At 37.5% G+C, this 21,323-nt stretch overlaps 1 protein-coding gene and 1 pseudogene across 1 annotated transcript in view; both read right to left on the bottom strand.

Moving 5' to 3' along the window:
• ADAM18 (ADAM metallopeptidase domain 18) overlaps positions 1-21,323 on the bottom strand; it is a 199,404-nt gene that overhangs the window by 130,825 nt on the left and 47,256 nt on the right. Inside the window, exon 8 of the mRNA XM_032413217.1 lies at positions 13,935-14,000. Within this exon, the coding sequence (XP_032269108.1) occupies positions 13,935-14,000 (66 nt within the window). The remainder of the gene's footprint in view (positions 1-13,934; positions 14,001-21,323) is intronic.
• Positions 15,900-16,899, bottom strand: LOC116637816 (annotated as a pseudogene).

The following is a 21,323-nucleotide window of genomic DNA, read 5'->3' as shown; positions in this document are numbered from 1 at the left end:
GGCTAGGGGTTTATCAATCTTATTAATTATTTCAAAGAACCAGCTCCTAGATTCACTGATCTATTCTGGATTTTGTTTGTTTGTTTGTTTGTATATCATTGATTTCTGCTCTAATATTTATTATTACCCTTCTTTTGCTGACTTAGGCTTTATTTGCTATTATTTTTCATGCTCCTTTAGGTGTAGTTTAGGTTGTATATTTGAGACTTTTCTTGTTTTTTGAGGAAGGCCTGTATTGCTGTATTCTTCCCTTTTTTGACTGCTTTTTCTGCATCCCAAAAGTTTCAGACTGTTGTGTTTTCATTTTCATTTGCTTCCATGTATTTCTTCATTTCTTCTTTAATTTCCTGGTTAACCCATTCATTCTTCAGTAGGATGTTCTTTAACCTCAATGTATTTGTGGTCTTTCCAATTTTTTTCTGTGGTTGACTTCTTTTTTTTTTTTTTTTAAAGATTTTATTTATTTATTTGACAGAAAGAGAGATAGCGAGAGCAGGAACACAAGCAGGGGGAATGGGAGAGGGAGAAGCAGGCTTCTTGCCGAGCAGGGAGCCCGATGTGGGACTCGATCCCAGCACCCTGGGATCATGACCTGAGCCGAAGGCAGACGCTTAACGACTGAGCCACCCAGGTGCCCCTGTGGTTGACTTCTAATGTCATAGCACTGTGGCCTGAAAATATGCATGGTATGATCTCAGTTTTTTGTACTACTTGAAACCTGATTTGTGACTCAGTATGTGATCTATTCTGGAGACTCTTCCATGTGCCCTCGAGAAGAATGTGTATTCTGTTGTTTTAGGATGAAACGTTCTGAAGATATCTGTTAAGTCCATCTGGTTCAGTCTGTTATTCAAAGCCATTGTTTCCTTTTTATTTTCTGGCTAGATGATCTGCCCATTGCTGTAAGTGAGGTGTTAAAGTCCCCTACTATTATTGTATTATTATCGATGAGTTTCTTTGTGTTTGTTATTAATTGATTTATATATTTTGGTGTTCCCAAGTTGGGGGCATAAATATTTACAATTGTTAGATGTTCTTGTTGGTTAGACCCTTTTAGTATGATTTAGGGCCTGTACTGTGGGCACTTTGCTCATCATTCAAGTTCATCCTTGCTGATGGGCTGGGGATAAAATTGGCATCAGCCCACTCTCTTGTCCACAGAGAGGGGAGTCTGCACCTGCCACTCTTCAGGAAACCCTCCCAGAAGAGTGAAAAATCTCCCCTCATGTGTCCCAGGGGTCCCTCAGATCCCTCCCTTCATCTGTCTTTGTCCAAGCCTTCTGCCCACGCAGTTGCACAGTGCTCCTGTCTTTTATCTCAGGCATCGCAGCTGGGATTCAAAACTTCAAATTTTAGGAACATGATGCAGTGCAGACCCACACTGATCCTCTGGGGGAGGGTCTTGCCACACTGTGCCTGGGGCTGGTTTGTCCCAGATGGGCAGTTGAATGAAAATGCAGAGGCTTGAGATTTATGGTGAAGTGCAGCAAAAAGCCAGTGTCCAGGTTAACTGCCCTCAACAGGTGCCTCTGTGCCTATGCTAATGAACAGGGTATCTCAATGGTGCCCACCATCTCTTTTGTCCTGTGAGAGGCAGTGTCACCTCTCCCAAATGCACTCCAAGAAGGGGAACTGTTTCTCCCAGTGCAATTCAGAGGATCCTCAGACAAAACTGTCAGCTCCTGGGCCTCTGACCTCCTTCTCCACAGGAGCACTGTTATGCCTGCCAGGCTCTATCCTGGTGATGGCATGAACTTCAAAAACTTCAGACTTTGAGCTCTACTGACTATAAACACTTTCAACAATCATCCCCTCTCATTTTTCCAGTCAGTGGTTATAGGGAAATGTTTTTCTTGTGCAATCCCTATGCACACTGCTTTCTCTTCTTTTTCTGTGATCAGAGCTCTTTCTCCTCTGTAGTGCTCAATTCTTTTTTCCCTCAAATCTTGTCTCCATACCTCCTACCTTCCAATGATGTGATCTTTTTTATCCCTCTAGTTGGGCTGTTTGTTCTGCCAGTCCTCAGATTGATTTCTTGGGTGTTCAGAATGATTTGATATTTATCTAGCTTTGTTCAAGGGACAAGGCAAGCTAGGGTCCCCCTACTACTCCACCATCTTAACTCTGCAATATTTTTTTTAACGTTGATAAATTTAAAAACACTGTTTACCAAAAATTATACACATAAAGTTGAAAAATATATAATCATATCACCATCAAAATGGAATATGCAATAAAACTTTCCAAAAAAATGAATCACTAGCCTAAGAAAGCTACAAGAGTGAATTCTTACAGACATTTAGAGAAGAAATTAAAATATCTATACACAAAATCTTCCAGAATATAAGAAAAGGGTAAAAACATCCTAATTCATGTTATGAAACCAGCACTACCTTAACAACAGCTTAACAAGAAAAGATCACATTTTTGGTATCCTTATAAAAAATACAATCTCGATATAATCATGAGAAAGTATGGGACAAATTCATATTGAGGTACATTCAGCAAGGTAACTGGAAAGTATTCTCCAATACAAGAATGGTATCAGGAAAGACAAGAAAGGTTCCAAGGTATAAGAAACACAAAGAAATACCATAATACTATAACATATTAGAAGAGAAGAAGGACATGACACCTCAATGGAGTGTAGGATCCTGGACTGGAGGCTGCACAAGAAAAACAACATTTGTAGGGAAACTGTCAAAATTCAAGCAAAATCTATAGACTAGTAAATAGTTTGGTGGGAATGTTAATTTTCATATTTGATGACTTCATTATAAAACTTAAGAGTGAAAAAAGATCACTGATAGCAATGGTGAGCAATAGAAATGGTGATATCACTACAAAGTTACCAACTTTTTAAAGATAAAAAGAAGGTATTTTCAATAAATGTATTTCAATAATTTGAAAACTTATTTCAAATTATTTCAATAATTTGAAAACTTAAATGATACGAAAAAAATTCCTTGAAAACCTAACTTACAGAAAGTGAAACAAAAATAAAGAAATCTGAACTGCTTTATATATGCCAAAGCAATTAAATCAGTACTTAAAAATATTCCCTTTAAGAAAACTTAAGATCTACATGGCTTCAAATGTGAATGTTTCCAAATACATATGGAAGAGATCAAACCCATAATGTATAAAGTCTTGAACAAAACATAGTAACTCATTTTATGAGGTTTGTGTAAGCTTAATACAATGAAATGAAACATTATAAGGAAGGACATTGCATATCATTATTTCCTAAACATAAACCCTAAAATCCTAAACAGAATATTAAGTAAAAAAAAAAATCCATGATTTGTAAAAATGAGTAAAATATGATTAAGTAGTATATAAAATAGCTACTCTATAATGTAGGGGGGGAAGTTAGGAATATACACAATACATTCATATGTATTAGAAAGCCAAGCTAAGACAAAGCAAGAAAAGGAAGTACAAGTAAAGAAGCAAAAAAATATAAAAACTAGAAAAGGAATTCTAAGATTAGAAAAGAGAAATTAAAAGTATCATTATTCAGATAAGAAACTAAAAAAATCCTCAAAAGAGTTAACAATTGAATTAGGCATGATCACAGGATATAAGATAAATATATACATATCAATGGTATTTCCATAAACTAGCAAGAAAATTGAAATGTTAAAGTAAAAAAAAAAAAAACTATAGGCCAACAAATGGATTAACAATAAAACTAAAAAGGATGTTCCAGGGGGGCGGAGCAAGATGGCGGAGGAGTAGGAGACCTGGATTTTGTCTGGTCTCAGGAATTCAGCTGGATAGGGATCAAACCAATCTGAACACCTACGAACTCAACAGGAGATTGAAGAAAAGAAGAGCAACAACTCTCTGAACAGAAAAGCAACCACTTTCTGGGAGGTAGGACGTGCGGAGAAGTGAATCTGAGGCAATATTCGGGAGGATAGATGGCGGGAGAGGGGCCTCCATTGGCCACTTCTGGCAAGTGATAGAGCAGCGGAGCACAAAATCGGAACTTTTAGAAGTCTGCTCCGCTGAGGGACGTCACTCCGGTGGTTAAGTGGGGGGTGGAACCCTCGTGGGACAGTGTGGTCTCAGGACCCTCGGGGTCACAGAAAGACCGGGGGTGCCTGAGTGCAGCAGAGATCCCAGGTATCGGAGCAGGGAAGCCGGCTGCAGAGACGGAGCCGAGGGGTGGGCTCTCAGCTCGGGGTTGCCATAAACCGTGATCCACGGCACAGTCGGGCCACTGCTCCTCCAGCAGGGACCCAACAAGTGGCAGATCCGGGGAGACTCCCCTTCCTCCCCCGGGAGGAGCGGTGTGGGAGCGAAACGCAGGGATCTGCTGGGTTTGGAGACTCCACCCGGGGTCGGCTGCCAGAGATAGAAACGCGCAGTCACAGGCCAGGTGAGCATGGAGTGCGGCCGGAGACCGGGGAGATGGAGGTGACTGACGGCTTTTCTCTGGGGGCTCACTGAGGAGCGGGACCCCGAGTTCTCGGCTCCTCCGAGGCGGAGATTGGGAGGCCGCCATTTTCACTCTCCGCCTCCAAAGCTGTAAGGAAAGCTTGCAGGGAACAAAAGCTCCGGAGAGCAAACCCGAGCAGATTACTTAGCCCGGACCGGGCAAGGGCGGGGCAATTCCGCCTCCAGCAAAGACATTTGGAAACCATGGCAACAGGCCCCTCCCCCAGAAGATCAGCGAGAACAGCCAGCCAAGACGAAGTTTACCGATCAATGAGAACGGCAGAACTCCAAGCGCTAGGGGAATACTGCACATAGAATTCATGGCTTTTTTACCATGATTCTTTAGTCTTTCAAAGTTAATTTTCTTTTTTACTGTCTTTTTTCTTTTTTTTTTTAATTTTTCTTTTGCCCTTTTTCAACCAACATCTTATCAATCCCTTTTTTAAAAAAACATTTTTATTTTTCATTTTTAGAGTCCTATTCTATCCCTTCATAGTAGTTACCCTTATTTTTGGCATATATATATAAGTGGTACTCTCTTTAAAATTTTGAGATAGTTTCTTCTAACAGATCAAAATATACCCTAAATCTCTGGTGTATGGTTTTGTTCGACTCTCCTGCCTGATCACATTCTCTCCCTTTTTCCTTTCTTTTTTTTTAAATCCTCTTTTCTTTTTTCAAACAACTTCTTATCAATTCCTTTTATAAAATTTTTTTTATAATTTCCATCTTTACACTCATATTCCATCCCTTCATCATATCAACCCTTTTTTTTGTACATATATAACTTTTTCTTTCTTTAAAATTTTAGGAGGCACTATCTTCTAACAGACCAAAATACACCCAAAATCTAGTGTGTGGCACTGATCTATGTACCAGCCTGATCATATTTGATCATATTCTGGTTTTTTTTTTCTGTTTTTATCTTTTTCTTTCTCTTTTTTTTTGCTTTCTTTTTTTTTTTTTTTTTTTTTGCTTTTTCTTTTTTTCTTTCTTTCCCTTCCTTTTCCCTGGGCTTCAGGTCTTTTCTGATTTGTTTAGAATATATTTTCTGGGGACGTTGTTACCCTGCTAGCATTTTGTTCTCTCATTAATCTATTCTCCTCTGGACAAAATGACGAGATGGAAAAAATCACCTCAACAAAAAGAACAAGAGGTAGTACCGACTGCTAGGCCCTACTCAATATGGATATTAGTACGATGTCAGATCTAGAGTTCAGAATCATCACTTTAAAGATACTAGCTGGGCTTGAAAAAAGCATGGAAAGTTATTAGAGAAATGCTTTCTGGAGAAATAAAAGAACTAAAATCTAACCAAGTCGAAATCAAAAGGCTATTAATGAGGTGTAATCAAAAATGGGTTAACTGCTAGGTTAAATGAGGCAGAAGAAAGAATCAGTGATATAGAAGACCAAACGATGGAAAATAAAGAAGCTGAGAAAAAGAGAGATAAACAACTACTGGGTCACGAGGGCAAAATTCGAGAGCTAAGCGATACCATAAGATGAAACAACATTAGAATAATTGGGATCACAGAAGAGGAAGAAAGAGAGAGAGGGGCAGAAGGTATATTGGAGCAAATTATAGCAGAGAACTTCCCTAATTTGGGGAGAGAAACAGGCATCAAAATCCAGGAGGAACAGAGAACCCCTCTCAAAATCAATAAAAATAGGTCAACACCCCAACATCTAATAGTAAAACTTACAAGTCTCAGAGACAAAGAGAAAATCCTGAAAGCAGCTCGGGAGTAGAGATATGTAACCTACAATGGTCGAAACATTAGATTGGCAACAGACCTATCCACAGAGATCTGGCAGGCCAGAAAGGACTGGCAGGATATATTCAGAGCACTAAACGAGAAAAGTATGCAGCCAAGAATACTATATCCAGCTAGGCTGTCTTTGAAAATAGAAGGAGAGATAAAAAGCTTCCAGGACAAACAAAAACTAAAGGAATTTGCAAACATGAAACCAGCCCTACAAGAAATATTGAAAGGGGTCCTCTAAGCAAAGAGAGAGCCTAAAAGCAACATAGACCAGAAAGGAACATAGACAATATACAGTAACAGTCACCTTATAGGCAATACAATGACACTAAATTCATATCTTTCAATAGTTACCCTGAATGTAAATGGGCTAAATGCCCCAATCAAAAGACACAGGCTATCAGATTGGATTAAAAAACAAGACCCATCGATATGCTGTCTGCAAGAGACTCATTTTAGATCCAAAGACAGCCCCAGATTGAAAGTAAGGGGGTGGAAAACCATTTACCATGCTAATGGACACCAAAAGAAAGGTGAGGTGGCAATCCTTATATCAGACAAATTAGATTTTAAACCAAAGACTGTAATAAGAGATGAGGAAGGACACTATATCCTACTTAAAGGGTCTATCCAACAAGAAGATCTAACAATTGTAAATATCTATGCCCCTAACATGGGAGCAGCCAATTATATAAGCCAATTAATAACAAAAGCAAAGAAACACACTGACAACAAGACAATAATAGTGGGGGAGTTTAACACCCCCCTCACTGAAATGGACAGATCCTCTAAGCAAAAGATCAACAAGTAAATAAAGACTTTAAATGACACACTAGACCAAATGGACTTCACAGACATATTCAGAACATTCCATCCCAAAGCAACGGAATACACATTCTTCTCTAGTGCCCATGGAACATTCTCCAGAATCGATCACATCCTAGGTCATAAATCAGGTCTCAACTGGTACCAAAAGATTGGGATCATTCCCTGCCCATTTTCAGACCACAATGCTTTGAAACTAGAACTCAATCACAAGAGGAAAGTCAGAAAGAACTCAAATACATGGAGGCTAAAGAGCATCCTACTAAATAATGAATGGGTCAACCAGGAAATTAAAGAAGAATTAAAAAAATTCATGGAAACCAATGAAAATGAAAACACAACTGTTCAAAATCTTTGGGATGCAGCAAAAGCAGTCCTAAGAGGAAAGTATATAGCAATACAAGCCTTTCTCAAGAAACAAGAAAGGTCTCAAGTACACAACCGAACCCTACACCTAAAGGAGCTGGAGAAAGAACAGCAAATAAAGCCTAAACCCAGCAGGAGAAAAGAAATAACAAAGATCAGAGCAGAAATCAATGAAATAGAAACCAAAAGAACAGTAGAACAGATCAATGAAACTATGAGCTGGTTCTTTGAAAGAATTAATAAGATTGATAAACACCTGGCCAGACTTATCAAAAAGAAAAGAGAAATGACCCAAATCAACAAAATCATGAATGACAGAGGAGAGATCACAACCAACACCAAAGAAATACAAACAATCATAAGAACATATTATGAGCAACTATATGCCAGCAAATCAGATAATCTGGAAGGAATGGATATATTCCTAGAGATGTATAAACTACTAAAACTGGACCAGGAAGAAATTGAAAACCTGAACAGACCTATAACCACTAAGGAAATTGAAGCAGTCATCAAAAATCTCCCAAAACACAAAAGCCTAGGGCCAGATGGCTTCCCAGGAGAATTCTACCAAATATTTAAAGAAGTAATACCCATTCTTCTGAAACTGTTCCAAAAAATAGAAATGGAAGGAAAACTTCCAAACTCATTTTATGAGTCCACCATTACCTTGATCCCCAAACCAGACAAAGACCCCTTTAAAAAGGAGAATTACAGACCAACATCCCTGATGAACGCTGATGCAAAAATTCTCACCAAAATACTAGCCAATAGGATCCAACAGTACATTAAAAGGATTATTCACCACGACCAACTGAGATTTATCCCTGGGCTGCAAGGTTGATTCAACATCCGCAAATCAATCAACGTGATACAATACATTAACAAAGGAAAGAACCAGAATCATATGACCCTCTCAATAGATGCAGAAAAAGTATTTGACAAAGTACAGCATCGTTTCTTGATCAAAACTCTTCAGAGTATAGGGATCGAGGGTACATACTTCAATATCATAAAAGCCATCTATGAAAAACCTACAGCGAATGTCATTCTCAATGGGGAAAAACTGAGAGCTTTCCCCCTAAGGTCAGGAACGCAACACGAATGTCCACTATCACCACTGCTATTCAACATAGTATTAGAAGTCCTAGCCACAGCAATCAGACAACAAAAAGAAATGAAAGGCATCCAAATCAGCAAAGAAGAAGTCAAACTCTCACTCTTTGCAGTTGATATGATACTTTATGTGGAAAACCCAAAAGACTCCACCCTAAAACTGCTAGAACTCATACAGGAATTCAGTAAAGTGGCAGGATAGAAAATCAATGCACAGAAGTCAGTGGCATTCCCATACACCAACAACAAGACAGAAGAAAGAGAAATTAAGGAGTCAATCCCATTTACAATTGCACCCAAAACCATAAGATACCTGGGACTAAATCTAACCAAAAAGACAAAGGATCTGTACTCAGAAAACTATAAAATACTCATGACAGAAATTGAGGAAGACACAAAGAAATGGAAAAACGTTCCATGCTCATGGATTGGAAGAACAAATATTGTGAAGATGTCAATGCTACCTAGAGCAATCTACACATTCAGTGCAATCCCCATCAAAATACCATCCACTTTTTTCAAAGAAATGGAACAAATAATCCTAAAATTTGTATGGAACCAGAATAGCCAGAGGAATGTGGAAAAAGAAAAGCAAAGCAGGCGGCATCACAATTCCAGAATTCCAGCTCTATTACAAAGCTGTCATCATCACGACAGTATGGTACGGGCATAAAAACAGACACATAGATCAATGGAACAGAATAGAGAGCCCAGAAATGGACCCTCAACTCTAGGGTCAACTAATCTTTGACAAAGCAGGAAAGAATGTCCAATGGGAAAAAGACAGTCTCTTCAACAAATGGTGTTGGGAAAATTGGACAGCCACATGCAGAAGAATGAAACTGGACCATTTCCTTACACCACACACAAAAATAGGCTCAAAATTGTTGAAAGACCTCAATGTGAGACAGGAGTCCATCAACATCCTAAAGGAGAACACAGGCAGCAACCTCTTCAACCTCAGCCGCAGCAACTTCTTCCTAGAAACATCACCAAAGGCAAGGGAAGCAAGGGCAAAAATGAACTATTGGGACTTCATCAAGATAAAAAGCTTTTGTACAGCAAAAGAAACAGTCAACAAAACCAAAAGACAACCAACAGAATGGGAGAAGATATTTGCAAATGACATCTCAGATAGAGGGCTAGTATCCAAAATCTATAAAGAACTCATCAAACTCTACACCCAAAGAACAAATGATCCAATCAAGAAATGGGCAGAAGACATGACCAGACATTTTCCAAAGAAGACATCCAAACGGCCAATAGACACATGAAAAAGTGCTCAGCATCACTCGGCATCAGGGAAATCCAAATCAAAACCCCAAGGAGATACCACCTCACACCAGTCAGAATGGCTAAAATTAACAAGTCAGGAAACGACAGATGTTGGCAGGGATGCGGAGAAAGGGGAACCCTCCTACACTTTTGGTGGGAATGCAAGCTGGTGCAACCACTCTGGAAAACAGTATGGAGGTTCCTCAAAAAGTTGAAGATAGAGCTACCATATGATCCAGCAATTGCACTACTGGGTATTTACCCCAAAGATACAAATGTAGGGATCCGAAGGGGTACGTGCACCCTGATGTTTATAGCAGCAATGTCCACAATAGCCAAACTGTGGAAAGAGCCAAGATGTCCATCAACAGATGAATGGATAAAGAAGAGGTGGTATATATATACAATGGCGTATTATGCAGCCATCAAAAGGAATGAGATCTTGCCATCTGCAACGACGTGGATGGAACTGGAGGGTATTATGCTGAGCGAAATAAGTCAAACAGAGAAAGACAGGTATCATATGACCTCACTGATATGAGGAATTCTTAATCTCAGGAAACAAACTGAGGGTTGCTGGAGTGGGGGCGGTGGGAGGGATGGGATGGCTGGGTGATAGACATTGGGGAGGGTATGTGCTATGTTGCGCGCTGTGAATTGTGCAAGACTGTTGAATCACAGACCTGTACCTCTGAAACAAATAATACATTATATGTTAAGAAAAAAAAAGAAGAAGATAGCAGGAGGGGAAGAATGAAGGGGGGGAATCGGAGGGGGAGACGAACCATGAGAGACGATGGACTCTGAAAAACAAACTGAGGGTTCTAGAGGGGAGGGGGGTGGGAGAATGGGTTAGCCTGGTGATGGGTATTAAAGAGGGCACGTTCTGCATGGAGCACTGGGTGTTATGCACAAACAATGAATCATGGAACACTACATCAAAAACTAATGATGTAATGTATGGTGATTAACATAACAATAAAAAAATTTAAAAAAAGAATGTCCAGACAACAACAGAATACTGGTGAAAGAAATTAACAGAAAGTGTAAAATTGTGTGTGTATTAGATTGGAAGACTCGATACTGTTAAGATGACAATTCTCCCCAAAGTGATATAAGCATTCAATGAAATCCCCAAATCAAAGTCACAGTTGCATTGTGTGTGTGTGTGTGTGTGTGTGTGTAAATTTAGAGTAATTCTAAAATATATTTAAAGGAAAAAGACCCAGAATAGTCAAAGCAATAGTGAAGAATAAGAGGATTTAAACAAATAGATTAAATGGCAATAAAGCTATAGTAATCATTACAGTGTAGTGTTTCTACACTGTATTGTATTTAACAAAATATAAATTAGCCAGTGGGGAGTAAAGAAAACAGAGATTTGAGAAATAGGCCATACATATTTCATTACTTGACTTTTTAAAAATTGCGAGCACAACTGAATGAGATAAGACAGGTCTTTCTAGATAGTGTTGGAGCAAGTGAATATGGAAAAAATAAATTTTAAACCCTATCTCACACCACACATTGTGTCAACTAGAGATGATCATAAAACTGTATGTGAAAAGGTAAATAAAAATAAATTCCAAAACAAAAGTAAAAATATCTATGTCCTTGGAGTAAGAAAATATTTCTTAAAAGGAAAAGATAATGATAAAAATCATATATTGGATTTAAATGCATAATAATTAAGAAATATGTCCATCGAAAGACACCATTAAGGGGTGCCTGGGTGGCTCAATTGGTTAAGCAACTGCCTTTGGGTCAGGTCATGATCCCAGAGTCCTGGGATCGAGCCACGCATTAGGCTCCCTGCTCTTTATCACCTTTTTTATCCATTCTTCCTCTCCTGCTCCCCCTGCTTGTGCTCTCTCTCTCTCTGTGTCAAATAAATAAATAAAGTCTTAAAAAAAATACACCATTAAGAGAGTGAAAAAACAAGCCTCAAACTGGAGGAAGATATCCCCAATATACCATCTGACAAAAGATTAATATTCAAAATAAATAAAATCCCACAAAACATTAATAAAAATATTAAAATGAGAAGGGGCACCTGGGTGGCTCAGTTGGTTAAGTGTCCAGTTCTTGGTTTCAGCTCAGGTCATGATCTCATGGGTTGTGCGATAGAGCCCCGTATTGGGCTCCACACTCAACAAGGAGTCTATTTCAAGAGTCTCTCTCTCTCTCTGCTCCTCCCCCTGCTCATATATTCTCTCTATCTCTCTCTCTGTCTCAAATAAAATAAATAAATAAATAAATAAAATGGAAAACACATGTATTTTCTCTTAGAATATCCAAATAGTCTAGAACAGTATCAAATGTTTTCAAACTCATTAGTCATCAGGTAAATGCTAATAAAAACCACAATATGATCTCATTATACATATACCAGAATAGCTAAAATTTAAAAAGGCTATCAATACCAATTGTTTGTGGGGATATGGATCTTTCATAAATTGTTGATGGGAGAACAAATTGTTATAATCTTTTTGAAAACTGTCAATATCTCCTAAAATATCATATACTAACCCTATGACATAAGGATTTCACTCCTAGGTAGATATTCAAAAGAAATTATGTCTACCAAATGGATATTTTTCTAAAGAAGACATTCAAATGATCAACAGGTATATGAAAAGGTGCTCAACATTATTATTCATTAAGGTAATGCAAATCAAAACCACAATGAGATATCACCATACACCTGTTGGAATGTCTATTATCCAAAAGACAAGAGATTTCAACTGTTGGCAAAAATGTGAAGAATAGGAAATCCTGGGGCACCTGGGTGGCTCAGTTGGTTAAGTGTCTGCCTTCAGTTCGGGTCATGATCTCCGTGTCCTGGGATAGAGCCCTGCATCGGGCTCTCTACTCAGTGGGGAGCCTGCTTTTCCCTCTCCCTCTGCCACTCCCCTTGCTTGTGCTTGCTCTCTCTCTTTCTGTCAAATAAATAAAAATGTTTATTTACATAGCTTTAAAAAAAAGAATATGAAGAATAGGAAATCCTTCTACACTGTTGGTGAGAATGTAAATTGGTACAGCCATTATGGAAAACAGTATGATGGTTCCTTCAACAGTTAAAAATAAAACTACCGTGTGATCCAGCAATTCCATTTCAGGGTATATATACTAAGGAAACAAAATCAGTACCTCAGAGATATCTGCACTCCCATGTTCAATGCAGCATTATTCATAACAGATTAGATATGGAAACTACCTAAATGTCCATCAACAGATGAATGGATAAAAAAGGTGATACACACACACACACACACACACACAATGGAATATTAGTCATAAAAAGGAAGGAAATCTATTTGCAAAACATGATGAACCTGGAGCACATTACACTAAGTGAAATAAGCTAGACAGAGAAAGACAAAAACTGTATGGTATCAATTATATGCAAAATAAAAAAAAAAAGAAAGAAAAGAGAGAATAGAATGGTGGTTGCCAGTGGCTGGAGGGAGGGGAAATGGAGAGATATAGGTCAAAGGGTATACACTTTGTCATAAGAAAGAATAAATTCTGAAGATCTAACATACAGCATGGTGACAATATGATATTGTATACTTGAAAGTTGCTGAGAATAGATCATAAGTGTTCTTACCACACACATTTGTGTGTACACACACACACACACATAAAGAAAAAAAATATGTTAGGTAATAGATGTGTTAATTATCTTAGTCTTGGCAATCAATCCACAATGTATATCAAATCATCACATTTTACCCTTAAAGTATATACAATTATATCTGTTAATTATTTCTCAGTAAAGTTAGAAAACATTAAGTAAATTGGTAAGATGGTAAGCATCTGGTATGCTTAAAAAAGTAATGTGACCAGAGAGATTAGAGCAGGTTAAGGGAAGGTCAAGGCTGCTAGAAAGTGAGGTCAAGGAGAGACTGGGCTAAGCTGAGGATGGGGGCAGGGTAGATAGTGTAGGGCATTCTAGGCTAGTTGGGGCTTTTAGTCGTAACAGTAACAACTAAAATAAAATATCTTTACTTGGAAATAGTTTTAAAATTACATTGTTTTTGAAGTTAAGAAAAAAATTATTTCATTGAGTTCAAAGAAAGAAAGAGAAGAGAGAAAAAAGGAATGAGAGAGGGAAGGAGGGAAGGAAAAGTTTACTTACCAAAGCTTTTTCTACTATAATGTGAATTTCTAGGTATTGGGGTAATAGTTTTGAAAGAGTTGTTTCCTGAGGGGAAAAAAAAAGGATTTATCAAATGTTAACATGTATTGAATTTGTTAAGTGCAAAGAGTAACATGTATAGAAGGGGAACACATATAAAAACTTCATGAGGAATTAAATATAAAAATTAATTACAAATCAGAAAATTTCATTTGAAAATATATTCCAGGTTTAAAAGAGTCCCAGTGAGCTTGCTGGAGTAATGTAAGAGTTTAGGTACTCTCTATTAATACTGAATGAGAAAAAAAATGAATATAAAGATACACATTCTGTTGTCTTCATCTCATTGCAAACCTACATTACCAGTTCACATTGAAAATTCTTCACACACTGCCCTCCTAAAGACTATGTAACACCAACCATGGTGCACTGGAAGTCTTTAATTCATTCACAGAAAAACATAAGAAATATTTGAGAATTCATAGTCTACACAGAAATTTGGGTAAATAGTATACTTTGTACTACTAACCATATGCGTACACAAGAAAGAACAAAATGTGTGATATCAGAAGTAATTCTGTAGTCTCAGAGTATAGACTGTGTGCCATTTGGTATGATATACTAATTCTTGATAGTGTCAAGCCAGTCAGCTATATATCATCCATTTATTTTATCATTACTTAACACTTTAAAGGTAATTTTTTATGAGCTGTATTTCTAAGGCACTGAAATTCCATTTTACATATAGAAATTTCAAAAAATTTCTATATTTCTTCCTTGATCCAAGTTTCTTGGACTTTCCATATACCTTTTAGACCAAATTTATATGTAGCTATAAAAATTCTTGCTAGGATTTTGGAGGAATTATGTTAAACCTATACATTCACTTGAAGAAAAATGGAATATTTATTATGCTGAGTCTTCCATTCCATGGTATGTATCTTCATTTATTGATGTCTTCCTTGATTTATTTACATTTGATTTTTTACATCGGCATTGTGTACTTTTCAATATATAAAACTTCTATATGTTTTGCTATATTTCTACTTGCAATGTATGTGTTCCCCCCAAATTCATATGTTGAAACACTCCCATTTGGAGGTGGGACCTTTGGAAGGTAATTAGGTCATGAGGCTAGAACCCTCAAGAATGGGATTAGTGCCCTTATAAAAAGGGACCGAGAGCTAGCTAGTTGTCTCTCCACCATTTGAGGATACAGCAAGAAGATAGGCCTACCAGGAAGAGGACATTCACCAAAAATCTGAACATGCTCCTAATTCTGGACTTCCAGTCTCCAGAACTGTGAGAAATAAATGTTTGTTGTTTAAGCCACTAGTCTACAGTAATTTGTTATAGCAGCCTAAAATGACTAAGATATCATTTTATTCTTCAGTGATTGAAAATGTTATATATTTGCCTTATAGTTTCCACATATCCATTGCTAATATGTAGAAATGGTTGATTTTTGTATCTTGATCAAGTATTCTGTGACTTCATTGATTTCCCTTAGCTCCAGCAGTTATTTTCTATATTTCCTGAGGTTTCTAAGCAGATAATTGTGTCATCTGCACATAAAGGCATTCTTATGTTTCCTTTTCTGATCTGTATGCCTTTTATTTCCTTTTCTTGCACTATTATTCTGCCTAGAAATCCAACACTATTAAATAAAGGTGGAGAGAGTGTACATCCTTGCTTTATACCAAACCTTAACAGGAAAGTACTCTTTCTTCATTATGTATTATATTTGCTATTGCTTTTTTGGGGGGAGTCTGGGTACAGTATATTTTATTGATGGTACATGACAAGGTAGGGCTCCCCAAGCCCTTTTCCTTCTCCCAGGGGTCTGGGATGAAAATGGTGGAGGTTGGGAGATCCTCAGTGTTTTGGGGCTAAGTTGGGACAGGGACTCCCCAGTAGCTGAAGGCCTCTCTTTTCCTCTTGCTCTCGTGGTGGTCCAGAGGGCTCTTACTCCTTGGAGGCCACGTAGACCATAAGGTTTACCACCAGGTTGCTGTAGCCAAATTCATTGTCATACCAGGAAATAAGCTTGACAAAGTGGTCATTGAGAACAATGCCAGCCCTGGCATCAAAGGTGGAAGAGTGGGTGTCACTGTTAAAGTCACAGGAGACAACCTGGTCCTCAGTGTACCCCAGGATGCCCTTGAGGGGGCCCTCTGATGCCTGCTTCACCACCTTCTTGATGTCATCCTATTTGGCAGTTTTCTCCAGGCAGCAGGTCAAATCCACAATGGACACGTTGGGTGTGAAGACACGGAATGCAATGCCAGTGAGCTTCCTGTTCAGCTCAGGGATGACCATGCCTATAGTCTTGGAAGCACCAGTGGAAGCAGGGATGATGTTCTGGGCAGCCCCTCGGCCATCAGGCCACAGCTTCCTAGAGGGGACGTCCATGGTCTTCTGGTTGGCAGTGATGTATGGACGGTGGTCATGGGTCCCTCCACAATGTCAAAGTTGTCACGGATGACCTTGGCCAGAGAAGCCAAGTGGTTGGTGATGCAGGAGGCATTGCTGAAAATCTTGAGGGAGTTGTCATACTTCTCATGGTTCACACTCATCATGAAAACAGGGGCATCAGCAGAAGGAGCAGATATGATGAACCTCTTGGCCCCATCCTTCAAGTGATCCTCAACCTTCTCATGGTTGTGAAGACTCCAGTGGACTCCACAACATACTCAGCACGAGCATCAACCCATTTGACATTGGTGGGATCTCGCTCCTGGAAGATGGAGATGGACTTTCCATTGATGACAAGTTTCCCGTTCTGGGCCTTGACTGTGTTGTGGAATTTGCCGTGTGTGGAATCATACTGGAACATGTAGACCATGTAGTTGAGGTCAATGAAGGAGTCACTGATGGCCACAATATCCACTTTGCCAGAATTAAAAGCAGCCCTGGTGACCAGGAGCCCAGTACTGCCAAATCCATTTACTCCGACCTTCACCATCGTGTCTCCGGGACGTGGCTGGCACTGAACCAGAAGATGTGGCTGTCTGTCAAATGGGGTGGACCAGAGACTGCTATCTGCTTTTATAGGATTATTTTTTATCACTAGAACAAGTTACAAGTTTCCATCATCACTGAAAATTTATATAATAAATGAACTTTGAATTGAATTTTGTCCTATTTTTCTGTATTGAGAAGATTGTGCACCTTTTCTTCTTTAGTCTAGTTAAATGGTAGATAATTTCGGTATATTTTCAAATATTGAACCAGACTTCCAACACTGGATAAACAATGCTTAATCATGGTGTGCAATCCTTTTAATAAATTACTCAATTACTTTTGACAATATTTTATTCAGAATTTTTACATCTATATTCATATGGTCTATGGGTTTATTTGTTTTGTACTGTCTGTATATAGTTTTAGTATCAGGACAATATTGTCCCCACAAAGTTAGTTGTAAAGTGTTACTCCTCTTAATTTTTGCTGGAGAAATTGTATAGAATTGGCATTATATCTTCTTTTAACATGTATTATAAATTTTATATAAAACCATCTACATCAGAGAGATTTTGTGTTTGAGAGATTTTTCACTGAAAATTCAATGCTTTTTATTGGTTACAGGACTGTTTAGGTTGTCTATTCCATCTTGGTTGAGTTTTGATAGTGCATTGTTTTTAAGATATTGGCCCCATTTTATTTACATTGCCAAATGTATGTAGTTAAAATTGTTTGCAGTATTGGTGGTGATCTGGATTTAGATCAGAGATCAGAAACAAGTGTTGTGCAACAAAGTGAAACCTGAACAAAGTACATATTAATGATTTTTACTTAACCCATCAAAAAACTGAGACTGCGGATTAAACCACTAACCAAAATCTGGAGAGAGAAATGTGCCTGCGGGGTGGGCAAGAAACCAGGTATTTGCTTAGCTTGTTCTGATGACACCAAAAACCATGTAAGCTGATAAGAAATCCAGCTAGAAATTTTGGCTGAATTTCTAAAGGCCAAGCTTGGCTAGCATAAAGGTGTGACATCTCTGGGAATCATAAAGATAGTTGATTTCACAGATTTTTACAGGCTTTTTCTTCAGGAATTCCATAACTTACTCATAATGAAGATTAGAGCATATATTGAAAAAGATATAGTGCTGGCTGGTGCAGAGGAATATCAGCCACTGCAAAAACCACCCAAACTCATCTCCTCTATCTCCTTTATGACACAAAAGCCTTAATCTACTGGAGAAAGCAGAAAGAGGTTTATATCCTGAGGGAACTGGTAAAAACTATAGCTGGGAAAGGAAAATTAATAAAAAGGTCTAATTCTGGAGGGTAAGTAAGGAATACTTGATAGGCCCAGTATTACATCTGGAAGAGAGAGTTGGTGACATTTGTGAAGACTACATCCCCAAATCCAGGTTCATAGTGCCTTCCTAACATTGAGTTTTAATCCAAACATCAGAGAATTCCTCTGTTCTCTGCTCTATGCCAAATCCATGATGCGTGCTAAAATGTGTCAAAAAAAAAAATACAGGAAAGACAGCAGGAAGATCTGGAAGAGATGGATTTTTATCTAAACACACAAAACAGTCAAGTGGAAAAATACAAAGCTAAACAGAACAGACATTCCTCTAGCAAATTATTCACCTTAAACAAAAGATAATCACTAAAAAGAATGCGAAGCTTCTGGTAAGTACACTAAGGATAGCAATAGCAAAAACACACATAAACAGATCTATATTCTGACTATATTAACAGAAAATTTCAAGCTAAAGACCCAGTAGAAAGGTATGTTCATCTCCAAACCTAAAATTAACATTTAATTCAATATCTACTGCCTACTATGTTACGTAACAAGTTTAGCTTTCACAAAAGAGAGAGAGAAGGGATATAGACTGGCAAAAAGGAAATGTAATATAAAAGATATAGCAATCATGAAAATCAGACTTACAAATGAAACAGATATTGGAACTATCAGATGGAAGATTTAAAGCAATTCTAGTTAATATGTTAAAGGCACTAGGAGAAAATATTAAACAACATGCAACATGAAATGTGTTATTTCAACATCAAATACTTCTAAAATAACCACCCGATATGGAAAGTAGTTGGTTGTCCCTATCCACATGTATCTATGCACATTTTATTTTATCATTGAGTACCTTTGTACTGTGTTCTTGATAAGCCAGTGTGTGTAACTTTACAATTAGAAATGATCTGGAAAAGAGAAAGAGGTTGCCTGCTTGCCTTTCAGAGAAAAACAACAACAACAACAACACAGTATTATAATTTTCTCACTAACTTTTGGACAAAACCAATTATTGTCTAGTGGAAGTTTGGCAAATATATCTTCTATTACTTTAAATAAGAATTAATAATGATATATCATGTAAAAACGAAAAATACAGAACAAAGCTCAAAAATGCCCCACAGGAGGACAGCAGACATAAGCTACAAAATTCCTACAAGAAAAAAATGTGGAAAACAGAAATTTTGAAGAATACAAACAAATTGTCCTAATGAACATCTGTAAAACACTACACAAAACAACTGCAGGATATATAGAGAAATACTTATACTAAAGTCAAATGCACTATCTGAACATGATGAAAATCAGTTAAAAATAAGTACCAAGAAAGATATCTAGAAAATGTCCAATTATGCACACTTCTAAATTTCCCATGGGTCAATGGAGGAATAACAAGGTAAATTAAAAATGGTACATTAAAAGATTATAAATACATGGTATATAAAACTGAAGAAATGAAAATACATCAATTAAAATCAGGTTGAGAACCACTAAAAATTCTCTCTACATAAAACCAACAAGAGAACTGGCAAAAGTTGTTAGAATCAACTTTTTTCAGATCTCTAGAAATTAACAAATGGTGTGCAGCCTTCAGGGGAGTGTTTATTCAAGAAAAATAACTGATCTGGGTAAAAGTAATGGTATTTGTGGAATTTGGATTCACTCTAGTATTTTCTCCCATTAGTTGAAAACTAATAGCTCAAATCTGCAGTGAATACCAGTACGCTGGCAACCTCCAGAAAAAGCAGAATATGGCTGGAACATCTTCAAAATCTCATTTCTAAAGAAATGTCATGACCTAAACTATTTTGTCCCTAGAAGACCTATTTTGTTTGTCAATATTGACCTAAATAACATTTTACACAGTTGGAAAAGCCCTTTTTCCAAAGGCATTTGTTTTAAACAATTATAGGCAATTTTTTAAAACTTTACAGTTGTCTGGAGCAGTGAATGACCATGGGGCAAACAGTAGACCAATAAAAAGACTTAGAAGAAAAACTGGATAATAAGATATTCAAACAGAACTTTGAAAAGCTATGATAAATTTCTGGGAATCTAGCAGACCACACACATGTATCAGGCTAAGTGCATTCCCAAGTCTGTACACATACTTAGGAAAAACCTGAAAAGACCCTAAACTCTCACCTCTGATTGATCTCAAGGCTCTGTGCAAACAGAAAGTGAAAGGAAAGGTGCAATTGTTAATTGCCTGACTGAGTGACAAAGGCATGCTCCAATAGGTACAGAGAGACTCTCAGTAAGAACTGGGAAACCTATTGTTTCCAAGCGTTTAAAGAACTCTGCCTGATCATTAACACACTGAAAAGATGACAGAATAGAGACTTCAGTGGTTACATACAACACAGAATACACATTTTAGAGAACCAGTTAAAATTTACAAGACAAATAACAACTGCAATGAATAGCAATAATATTTGATGGAGGGGGATCTGATTTCCAGAGTTATCACACTGTATTATCTGGAGTGACTAGTTTCAGTTTTCAAAAAATTATGAGACATGAAAAAGACCTAAAGTATGACCCATATACAGGAAAAAGGTCATCAATAGAAACTGTCTTTGAGGATGATCAGACATTGGACTTACTAGAAAAATACTTTAAATTAAGTATTTTGAATCATTTCAAAGAGCTAAAAGAAGTTATGTATAAATAACTGAAGGAGGATATTATAATAATGCCTCACTAAATATGGAATATCAATAAAGGCAAAAAATTATTTAAAAAGAAGTAAATAGAATTTCTGGTATTGAAAAATACAACTGAAATAAAATACCCATTAGAGTGGCTCCACATCAGATATGGGCAGACAGAAGAAAGAATCAAGGAACCTGAAGACAGATCTATTGAGATTATACAATCTAAGGAAGAGAAAGAACCAAGAATGGAGCAAAATAAACAAAATCTAATAGACCTATGGGGCACTATCAAGCATACCAACATACACATAATGGGAGTATCAGAAAGTGAGGAGATAGATAAAAGGGCCAAAGAATATTCAAAGAACTAGTGGCCCATAATTTCCCAAATTAGGTGAAAAACATTAATGTACAAAAAAAGAAGCTCAGTCAACTCCACTTTAGATAAACTCAAAAAGAA

Source organism: Phoca vitulina, unplaced genomic scaffold (genome assembly GCF_004348235.1).
Source record: "Phoca vitulina isolate PV1807 unplaced genomic scaffold, GSC_HSeal_1.0 scaffold15, whole genome shotgun sequence".
NCBI classification, from domain to species: Eukaryota; Metazoa; Chordata; class Mammalia; order Carnivora; family Phocidae; genus Phoca; species Phoca vitulina.
Note: the sequence above shows the minus strand (reverse complement) of the source record. Positions and strands in the feature narration are given on the sequence as shown.